At 35.0% G+C, this 12,255-nt stretch overlaps 1 protein-coding gene across 1 annotated transcript; it reads left to right on the forward strand.

Moving 5' to 3' along the window:
- Positions 1-3,566: 3,566 nt before the first annotated feature.
- Positions 3,567-6,872, forward strand: LOC111882116 (pentatricopeptide repeat-containing protein At1g18900). Its single transcript, XM_023878483.3, has 2 exons — positions 3,567-3,726; positions 4,265-6,872. Exon 2 carries the CDS (start codon positions 4,268-4,270, stop codon positions 6,656-6,658), a length of 2,391 nt encoding a protein of 796 aa, XP_023734251.1. The 5' UTR covers positions 3,567-3,726; positions 4,265-4,267; the 3' UTR covers positions 6,659-6,872.
- The last annotated feature ends 5,383 nt before the right edge of the window (positions 6,873-12,255 follow it).

Consider the following 12,255-nt stretch of genomic DNA (forward strand, 5'->3'; position numbering starts at 1 on the left):
CGACCCAAAATTATTTTTTACCAGTGCGATAAACCAGGCCACTTTGTGTTTCAATGCCCGGACTGAATCCAAAAGTTACAAGAAAGTAATATCGTCGAATTTGACGATATCGATATGGCCATATTTTTACATGAGACCTTGTTTTTAAATGAAGAGAAGGTGATACCGTCTCGATACAACTTCCAAGATAACGGTGTGTACTATTTGGATAATGGGGCGAGCAATCACAAGACAGGAAACCAATCATTTTTCTCCTAGCTTGATGAGGGCATAATTGGGAGGGTTAAATTCGGAGATAATTTGTGTGTAAAAATCAAAGGAAAAGGTGATATATTTTTCCAAGGCAAAAGGGGTCAACAAAGGCTGATGACGGGGATTTACTACATACCAGATCCTAAGAACAATATTATTAGTCTCAGACAAGCAACCGAAGCCGGATGTGATATTTGAATGAAAGACAACTATTTGACCATGCATGATGCTGATAGTTGCTTATTAATGAAGGTACAAAGAACTCCAAACTGCCTTTATAAAATAAAATTACAAATTGGAGTACCTATTTGCCTTCATTCGAGACTAACTGAAAATACGTGGTGATGGCATGCAAGACTTGGGCACATCAATTTCGAGTCAATGAAGAAGATTTCCAAGAGGGGTTTAGTCAAAGGGTTACCCCAATTTGATCATGAGAATCAATTGTGTGAGTCTTGCTTGGTGGCCAAGCAAACAAGAAAGTCATTCCCATCTATGACGACATACAAAGCAAAACGACCATTGGAATTAGTTCATGGTGATTTATGTGGTCCGATCACGCTGGCAACCAAGGGTCAAATTTGATATGTCTTCACACTAATTGATGATTTTTCATGATTGATGTAGATTTATCTCATGAAAGAAAAAAGTGAGGCATTTATACACTTCAAAAATTCAAAGCTTTGGTGGAGAATGAAATTAGAAAGCCTTTAAAAGTGTTTATAAGTAATCGAGGAGGCAAGTTTACTTCTCTCGAGTTTAATTCTTTTTGTGATCAAAACGAAGTCAAACGCTACTTTACCGCCCCATACTCTCCACAATAAAACAGAATTGTGGAACGAAGAAACTGAACACTTATGGACATGAAATGAAGTATAATTAAGGCAACGCGTGTTCCAAACTACTTATGGGGAGAAGCGGTAAATCATTCTACAAATCTAATCAAACATGTCTATACAAGAGTCCTTGGTGCTACAACTCCATACGAAAAGTTGTATAAAAGAAAACCGAATTTAGAAAATGTTTGTATATTTGGGTGTCTAGCATATGCAAAAGTTGAACCGGTGAATCTAAAGAAGTTGGATGCAAGATCAAGACCACTAGTGCATGTTGGTTCCAAACTGGGTACAAAAGCTTATCGATTATTTAACCCGACGACATAAAAAATAATTGTGAGTCAAGACGTTATTTTTGATGAAACCAAAGGGTGTGATTGGATTAAAGAAGCAGGTACCAACGATGAAGAATCAGGCTCATTCATAATACCATGGGACTACCCAGAAGACGAGATGAACAACAATCAAGGAAACAATGTAAATAACAATCCAATTGAACCAACTGAATCAGATCATGAGTTTGGAGGCGGAGCGGAAGTACAAGATAATGAACAACCAAGTCCGGTCAATAATAATATTCAACAAGGAGCTGCAAACCAAAAGCCCTTGAGAACAAGAGTACCTCCAAGGCAATTTCAAGATTATGAGCTTGATCTTGATAATCTCGAAGAATTTCTTCTTATAACGAATGATGAGCCGATATCGATTGAAGAAGCGAAGAAAGAACCAGAGTGGGTTAAAGTGATGAATGCATAAATTAATTCAATAAACAAGAATAATACTTGGACTCTCGTGAACAAGCCTATGGGGTGAAGCCAATTGGACTCAAGTGGATATTTAAATTGAAGAAAAATGCAGACGACACCATTAATAAATACAAGGAAAGGTTGGTTGCTAAAGGTTACGTGCAACAACCCGATATTGATTTTCAAGAAGTATTTGCTTTGGTAGTTCGAATTGAAACCATTTGGTTTCTTATAGCCTTAGCCACTACTCATGGGTGGGAGCTTCACCACTTAGATGTTAAAACAACGTTCTTACATGTAGAATTGAAGGAAACCGTTTACGTATCGCAACCGGAAGACTATATAAAGAAAGGCATCAAGCATAAAGTATATCGCCTCAAAAAGCACTATATGGTCTAAGACAAGCACCTCGAGCATGGAACATGAAGCTTGATGGGATTTTCAAGAGTATTAAATTTCAAAAGTGCATGAAAGAAACATCGGTGTACCGAAAAAGTGAAGAATCTAACTTGCTAATTTTAGCAAATTATCTTGATGATTTATTTGTCACGGGTAAAAATTATGCTGAAAACAAACAAGTGGAGGTGGTGTACATTCCCGAGGAGGAACAAAAGGCGGAAATTCTTACAAGTTCAAGGAAATACGGAGTGTGATCGGGATTGAAGACGTCTCTAGAAGGACTTATAGATTCGAGGGTGATTGTTGGAATCCTATGTTTGAGGATCAAGCAATCCATTTTATGGCAAGTTGGTCATAAGTTTCCTATTCTAATACAAGTTGTTATGTTAGGCTATATATTCATATCCCTAATTGAGTTTATGATTATGAGAACAGATTGTAAACCATTAGTTTTGAGTTAGTTTTTCCAATTAAGCAAAGAGTGAATTTTGATTACTTTTTGTTTTGCATTCTTGTTTTCTTACCTATAATACCTACCAACAATAATCCTGCTGTTGATGCAAGCCCAATCATGAAGATGCAAACTCTCGATAGACTTAGAGAAACACCACAAATCACCACACTAGTGAAGGACAAGAATAATATGCCATCAACCACAACGATGAGTGAGTCTCGAACTTAGAATAAGCTTCAATAAAAGACTTTGAGGCATTCATCATTCTTCTTATTGTGTATTATTTCTCATCATCATTCTTCTTATTTTCCCCCCAAATCGTCATTTTTAATGAAGAAAATTGATTTTTTAAAACGGAAAACAAGTTAGAAATTCAATCCAAAAATATGAACATGTTCAAAATTCAATAAAAAACACGAAGAACAAGTTCAAAAATAATAAACACGTTGGAATTTCGACCTACATATGGATATTCCAAGTGAATAAGAATTTCAACCTAATTTTTCTACAGAAAGAGAATGTAGTTCGATATTTCAAACTACTTTTACAGTAAAATAAAATTAAAATTTGAAATTATTTTTATCATGAAAAAATAATTTGAAAAATGTAAAACTTTGAAATTATTGATTATTTACTTAAAAAATTAAAAATTATCATTACTTCCAACATTATATAAATTTGGACGAATATCACTAATAAATGAGTTAGATTTTAATTTCATGGAACAAAAAATATAATAAAAAGTAGAAAAGAAAAGGTAAAAGGAAAATGAGAGAGGGGTTTGCTAAAAGCATTGTAGGAGTGAGAAGAAATCCGTGAAGGTGGGAACGCGTGGATACCAAAATCAACAGAAAAAATAATCACAATATAGGGTTTACAAACATACCACCAATTCACTCCCAACTAACATAAATAGAAAAATCTCACACAAAACCCCTTCCATTTGTTTGGCCTGCAAAATTAACGCATGCCTTGACTGCTCTTATGGAGAAGTAGCCGCCACATCGTTTCTCTCATCTTCCTCCTCTACCCATCTCAGGTAATGAGCTAATCAATCTTCTTTCATATTTGATTGCATCAATCATTTCTTTTCTCATGTGGTTTCATTCGCCATTGAAATGTTGACTGCTTGGTCAAATGGGGCTACCTTATTGATCCTGATTAGGGTTTTTCTTTTCGTTAAATGTTTCCTAAATCTGTATTATGTTCCATCCTGATCATTTGAAGAAACGGGTTCTTTCTTGAAATTTTTTGGTCTAATATGAATAAATCTTCAGAGCTAAATTTGCCCTGAATTCGATCATTAGAATATCTTGTTGATTGCTCCCTCACAGCCGACACAATTCGTATCCGAATTTTGGGCTCATTTTGGAACCAAAATCGAAATAATTCAGGGCGAAAGGATTGCAAGTATCATTCGATCATTGGGAGTGTAATAAAATAAAACGATCATGGAGATCAATCTTCAATTGGGAGTTTCAGTTTCAAAATTAGGTCTTTTTATGGTAGTAAACGCCTAAATGGCGATCTTTACAAATCTTAGTGTATAACTTAAATTGTTCATACAATTTATGCAGAGAATGTTGCGCACAAAACAGCTAGGTGTTCTTTCCCAATCAGCTAGATCTTTCTTCTTCAGTGGAACAAGATGTAGTGCAGATGGAAGTTCATGCACTTGTCAAGAAGATGAAGCTTGCACTTCCAAAAGGCAAATCCCCAACACAAACAGAACCCGAAATCCACAAACAACATCATCATCCACCTTTGTGCCCAAATCTTCTACTACACCCAATACCAACATAGTTGACCATACACCAAAGTCAAAACCCGATTGTGTAACTTATGCTGATGAAATCGACACCTCAATCCAGCCATCTGGTCTTACAACCGGGCACTTTGTTCGGGCAGGAATCGCAGCAGTCAACTTTCTAAACGATGTGGTCAACTACAAGATACCCATGACCGAAGGGTCAAGTCAAAACTATGTGGTTGACCATGGCCGACCTATTCCAAATGTCAAACCTTACAAAAAAGTTATTCCTGAAAAAACAACTTCAAGTGATAAATCATCGAATGTTAAAGTGTACAAAAAAATTGAACCACAAACATCTGCTCAAAAAAACCCCACAAGTGTCGCGAAAAGCAAACCATCGGGTAAAACAGCCCCCAACTTTCAAAACCAAAACACGAAAAGATCAAAAGATTGTGTAAACCAGTTCATGGTAACACGAGGAATATCAACAAAACCCGTTTCACAACCGGGTCGACAGTTTTCCGGTTCGGGTCATATGGTGGAAACAGTTTGTCAGATATTGAGAAATTCAAAGTGGGGCCCGGGAATAGAACAAGCGTTATGGAATCTAAACGGGTCATTAGATGTATACCAAGCGAATCAAGTACTCAAACAGCTTCAAGATCATTCAATAGCTCTTAACTTTTTCTACTGGTTAAAAACTCAACCCGGGTTTAACCACGATGGTCACACTTACACAACCATGGTTGGGATCTTGGGTCGGGCCAAACAATTCGGGTCAATTGACAAATTACTTGATCAAATGGTTCGAGATGGATACCCCCCAAATGTTGTCACATACAATCGGTTAATCCATAGCTATGGACGTGCAAATTTTCTAAAAAAATCACTCGAGATTTTCGATCAAATGCAAAAAGAAGGGGTGAAACCCGATAGGGTTACATATTGTACCCTAATTGACATCCATGCGAAAGCAGGGTATCTTGATATTGCCATGGGTATGTATCAAAGAATGCAAGAAGCCGGACTTTCACCCGATACATTCACTTTCAGTGTAATCATAAATTGTTTGGGAAAAGCGGGTCATTTAGACGCAGCGTTGAAGTTATTTTGTGAAATGGTTAGTCAAGGTTGTATCCCGAATCTAGTGACTTACAATATCATGATCGCGTTACAAGCAAAAGCAAGAAACTACCCGATTGCTTTGAAGGTGTATCGGGACATGCAAAGCGCCGGATTCGAGCCCGATAACGTGACATATAGTATAGTAATGGAGGTTCTTGGACATTGCGGGTATCTCGAAGAAGCGGAAGCCGTATTTACGGAAATGACCCGAAAAAACTGGGTCCCGGATGAGCCGGTGTACGGGCTTCTTGTCGACTTGTGGGGTAAATCCGGAAATGTCGAAAAAGCGTGGGGGTGGTATCGGGCGATGTTAGACGCGGGGTTACTTCCGAATGTTCCGACTTGTAATTCTTTGTTAAGCGCGTTTCTTCGGGTGCATAGGCTTTCGGATGCGTATAGTTTAGTTCAAAGTATGCGTAGTCTAGGGCTAAATCCGTCTTTACAGACGTACACTTTACTTCTTAGTTGTTGTACGGAGGCTCAAACAGCGGTTGACATGCGGTTTTTTCACGAGGTGATGTGTCTCACGGGCCACCCTGCGGACCGTTTTCTTCGGTCGATGCCCTCCGCGGGCCCCGATGGGCAAAATGTGAGGGACCACGTGACAAAGTTTTTGGATCTTATGCATAGTGAGGATAGGGAAAGTAAACGCGGACTTGTGGACGCGGTGGTTGACTTTTTACATAAGTCGGGGTTGAAGGAGGAGGCGGGGTCCGTTTGGGAGGTGGCGGCGCGGAAAAACGTGTATCCAGACGCGGTTAGGGAGAAGAGCGCGTGTTATTGGCTTATAAATCTTCATGTGATGTCGGATGGGACAGCTGTCACGGCGTTATCGCGTACATTGGCGTGGTTTAGGAGGGAGATGATGTCATCGGGTGTTTGTCCAAGTAGGATTGATATTGTGACGGGGTGGGGCCGGAGGAGTCGGGTGACGGGGAGTTCGATGGTTAGGGAATCGGTTAGGGAATTGCTTAATTTGTTTCGGTTTCCGTTTTTTATGGAGAATGGGAATTCGGGGTGTTTTGTGGGGTGTGGGGAACCGCTTAGTAAGTGGTTGGTTCAGTCGTATGTTGAGAGGATGCATTTATTGTAGGGTTTTTGAGGTTGATTTGATGATCACAATTTTTGGGTAATGGGGTTTAAAGAGGGTTTATGATAAGGTGGGTGGTTTTGATGAAGAGTTTTTTAGTGGTGGGAGTTTTATTTCGCTCTCTTTTGTATGTATGATGAGGAACGATTAAGGAAATATTATTATTATTATTATTATTATTATTATATACCCTATGAAGAGAATTTATGCAGGAGAAGAGCGATTGTTTCTGTTCTTTCGTTTTTAGATTTGAAGGCAAGAGTTCTTGAAAATCTCGCTCCTGATGAAGAGTATATTTGATTTCTAGTTTATTTTTCGAAGCTTGTAGCACATTTGTTTATTTCCTTCTAATTTACTTTTGTAGTCATTAGACTGATCTGGGAGACTTTAGGGAATTTTATTAGGGATGAGCATCGGAACTGGTCCGGCCGGAACCGAACTTGGTGCAAAATAGGAACCGAACCGGACCGCCACTTCTACCGGTTCCGGTTCATATTGGTTCTTGCTGTGTCTTCAATGTTCGAACCGGTCATCGAGAAATAGCAATATATGGTTTCGGTTTTGTCGGTTCTACTGGTTTTTGCCGGTTCTACCGGTTCCCGGTTAAAAAAATCCACAAGAATATCGTTCCGGTCCACGCTTGATCGGTTCTATCCGGTTCCGGCCAGTTGTCCTAATGTTCATCCCTAAATTTTAGCAAATGGGGTCATGGATTTCATTGTCCCCTTTAACCATCTTATGACATTGGAGGAGAGAAGGGTTTTATGTATGTTGAATCGAACATTCTGCAAAAAGTGTCGTTAGAAGTTTGTTTATTTGGTTTACGAAAGAGCATCAACATGATATTTTGTTTGTTTAGTTAAACAATATGAACCATAGTCTCATTCATTCATTTATCATAGGCATTCATTTATATTAGTTCGATTTGATTGTCATGCTTTTTTTTTCTTTTTTCTTTCTTTCTTTCTTTCTTTCTGTATGTTATTACATTTTGCGAGATATATAGTGCAACAAAGCTACGAGTGAAAGTGAACATTTTTATGTTTGAAATTTGTGTATAATATTTGGATAAATTATAATATTTGGATAAAGATGTTGATATTTAGAACTTTTTTTTTGAATTATTTCATATTTTTAGACGGTATTTCCTTATAATGTTTATATTTATAAATATGGTTTGTTATTTGGATTCTTATATTTGGAAGTTCTTTATGTTCATTTAGCATCTTAACTAACAAATATGAACAAAAATGAACAAGGTGATTTTTTAGTGAAAAAACACAAATAAGAAAATTTGTTCGTCTATATGATTATATTTGTTCATTTGTTTGGTTAAATTTTAAAGAAAGAACATGAAAAATCCCTTGTTTGTGTTCATTCGATTCATTACACAGGTCTCCATTAAAAAGGGGGGGGGGGGGGGGGGGGTGTTCTCATCGGCAGAGTTACCGGTGGTAGGCTGCTTGGCAAGTTTAGGTTGAGGTTGTAACACCCAAGTTTCTACAAGACTTGTAGTCAAAATACAAGTGATTATAGTAAGTATATACATGCTTAAGTGATACTATGAATTAAAAAGGCTATACATTGTGTTAGTGAAAGTGAAAGTACATTATCTTAATAGGTGATGTGCAATATGTGTATCATGGTTGATATAGAACATATAGATATATCGAATTATGTAATGAATTTTCGGAACTATTATGAAATGGTTTGTAGAATTTGCAAGTTAAGACACTTCGAAGGTTATGGAGTTAAATAGTTGATAAAGTATAATGCCTAAATAGATGTTGGACTAAACCAAGAAATAAGAAGATGTAGGGCCGTTAAAACACGAAAATTCTAATAAAATATCATGAAAAACGGTGATATTTAGAGGATCCTTTCCTCTTTTTATAACGTTTTGAAAAACCTAAATTGGAGTTGCAGTGAAAAAAACTTATGGATAAGACAATAACATGAGTGAGAGCAAATAGTTACATGGGGAAAAAATCGTCTTTGACATTTATTTCCACCTTGGTGGACAATTTGAGTTAGGAAGCTTGCTTGGTACTATTGGTAAATCTTCATGGACGATTTTGAGAATTGTTGGTATCTGAGATTGAGAACTGTTAGTATCCAAGATCTGGTTTTTAGGCTTAAAACTCATGTTTAAATCAATTTTGCCCCAAATGAAGGGAGAACAGAGAGAGCTACATGAGGGATGTTTATATATATATATATATATATATATATATATATATATATATATATATATATATATATATATATATATATATATATATATATATATATATATATATATAAACATCCCTCATGTAGCTCTCTCTGTTCTCCCTTCATTTGGGGCAAAATTGATTTAAACATGAGTTTTAAAAACCAGATCTTGGATACTAACAGTTCTCAATCTCTCTCTCTCTCTCTCTCTATATATATATATATATATATATATATATATATATATATATATATATATATATATATATATATATATATATATATATATATTAGAGATTATAGATTAAATTGTCTTTGAATGATCACAAACATGATGGTGAAGATTAAGCTCAAAGGTAATCCTCTCCCATCTTTGTATCTTTTGTAGTGGGAGTTTAGGAATCCTCGAGGGTTGGGACTATGGCTTATAATGTAACGACCTGTATTTTTCCATCTAAATCATCTGTAGCTATATTAAAGTTTTTCTATAAAATGTGGAATTCTATATCTCAAAAATGATTTACATCCCAGGCTATAATCAGGTTTACAATAAAATCATACTCATATTTAAAGCAACATGGGTATACTCAAAATAAAAACTACTTCTAGTCCAAGTCCTTTTGCTCCTATCTCATTTTGTACAATACAATGGCTACTATCTGAACCTAGAATACATGAAAAATGTACAACATCAGACCACATATCTAGTGAGTTATATCATACTCTGTTTTCATGTAATCATACTTTACATCTATCTTTTTTCTTTTTATACTCTACAATTATGTTATCCACTTCTCAAACTCTTACTCTAACTCACCTCATGAATTCTCATCTCATCATTACTTCACATGCTCTTCTCACCTCATGCTTTCTCCCATTCTATCTTTACTTTTTCTCGGGCTCTTACTCTGTAACCATAGTCTCATTCATTCATTTATGATAGACATTCATTTATATTCGTACGATTGTCATGCCTTTTTTTCTGTATGTTATTACATTTTACGAGATATATAGTGCAACAAAGCTACGAGTGAAAGTGAACATTTTTATGTTTGAAATTTTTGCATAATATTTGGATAAATTATAATATTTAGATAAAGATGTTGATATTTAGAACTTTTTTTTTTGAATTATTTCTTATTTTCAGACAGAATTTCCTTATAATGTTTATATTTATAAATATGGTTTGTTATTTGGATTCTTATATTTGGAAGTTCCTTATGTTCATTTAGCATCTTAGCTAACAAATATGAACAAGGTGATTTTTTAGTGAAAAAACACAAATAAGAAAATTTGTTCGTCTATATGATTATATTTGTTCATTTGTTTGGTTAAATTTTAAAGAAAGAACATGAAAAATCCCTTGTTTGTGTTCATTCGATTCATTACACAGGTCTCCATTAAAGGGGGGGGGGGGTTCTCATCGGCAGAGTTACCGGTGGTAGGTTGCTTGGCAAGTTTAGGTTGAAGTTGTAACACCCAAGTTTCTACAAGACTTGTAGTCAAAATACAAGTGATTATAGTAAGTATATACATGCTTAAGTGATACTATGAATTAAAAAGGCTATACATTGTGTTAGTGAAAGTGAAAGTACATTATCTTAATAGGTGATGTGCAATATGTGTATCATGGTTGATATAGAACATATAGATATATCGAATTATGTAATGAATTTTGGGAACTATTATGAAATGGTTTGTAGAATTTTCAAGTTAAGACACTTCGAAGGTTATGGAGTTAAATAGTTGATAAAGTATAATGCCTAAATAGATGTTGGACTAAACCAAGAAATAAGAAGATGTAGGGCCGTTAAAACATGAAAATTCTAATAAAATATCATGAAAAACGGTGATATTTAGAGGGCCCTTTCCTCTTTTTATAACGTTTTGAAAAACCTAAATTGGAGTTGCAGTGAAAAAAACTTATGGATAAGACAATAACATGAGTGAGAGCAAATAGTCAAATGGGGAAAAAAATCGTCTTTGACATTTATTTCCACCGTGGTGGACAATTTGAGTTAGGAAGCTTGCTTGGTACTATTGGTAAATCTTCATGGACGATTTTGAGAACTGTTGGTATCTGAGATTGAGAACTGTTAGTATCCAAGATCTGGTTTTAGGCTTAAAACTTATGTTTAAATCATTTTTGCCCCAAATGAAGGGAGTACAGAGAGAGCTACATGAGGGATGTATATATATATATATATATATATATATATATATATATATATATATATATATATATATTAGAGATTATAGATTAAATTGTCTTTGAATGATCACAAACATGATGGTGAAGATTAAGCTCAAAGGTAATCCTCTCCCATCTTTGTATCTTTTGTAGTGGGAGTTTAGGAATCCTCGAGGGTTGGGACTATGGGTTATAATGTAACGACCTATATTTTTCCATCTAAATCATCTGTAGCTATATCAAAGTTTTTCTATAAAATGTGGAATTCTATATCTCAAAAATGATTTACATCCCAGGCTATAATCAGGTTTACAATAAAATCATACTCATATTTAAAGCAACATGGGTATACTCAAAATAAAAACTACTTCTAGTCCAAGTCCTTTTGCTCCTATCTCATTTTGTAAAATACAATGGCTACTATCCGAACCTAGAATACATGAAAAATGTACAACATCAGACCACATATCTAGTGAGTTATATCATACTCTGTTTTGATGTAATCATACTTTACATCTATCTTTCTTTCTTTTTATACTCTACAATTATGTTATCCATTTCTCAAACTCTTATTCTAACTCACCTCATGAATTCTCATCTCATCATTACTTCACATGCTCTTCTCACCTCATGTTTTCTCCCATTCTATCTTTGCTTTTTCTCGGGCTCTTACTCTGTAACCATAGTCTCATTCATTCATTTATGATAGGCATTCATTTATATTCGTACGATTGTCATGCTTTTTTTTTTCTATATGTTATTACATTTTACGAGATATATAGTTCAACAAAGCTACGAGTGAAAGTGAACATTTTTATGTTTGAAATCTGTGTATAATATTTGGATAAATTATAATATTTGGATAAAGATGTTGATATTTAGAACTTTTTTTTTTTGAATTATTTCTTATTTTCAGACATAATTTCCTTATAATGTTTATATTTAGAAATATGGTTTGTTATTTGGATTCTTATATTTGGAAGTTCATTATGTTCATTTAGCATCTTAACTAACAAATATGAAGAAAAATGAACAAGGTGATTTTTTAGTGAAAAAACACAAATAAGAAAATTTGTTCGTCTATATGATCATATTTGTTCATTTGTTTGGTTAAATTTTAAAGAAAGAACATGAAAAATCCCTTGTTTGTGTTCATTCGATTCATTACACAGGTCTCCATTAAAGGGGGGGGGGT

Source organism: Lactuca sativa, chromosome 4 (assembly GCF_002870075.4).
Source record: "Lactuca sativa cultivar Salinas chromosome 4, Lsat_Salinas_v11, whole genome shotgun sequence".
Classification (NCBI taxonomy): Eukaryota; Viridiplantae; Streptophyta; class Magnoliopsida; order Asterales; family Asteraceae; genus Lactuca; species Lactuca sativa.

Coding starts and splice junctions, on each gene's coding strand:
- LOC111882116 (XM_023878483.3), top strand. CDS start 4,268: ATGTTGCGCACAAAACAGCTAGGTGTTCTTTCCCAATCAGCTAGATCT.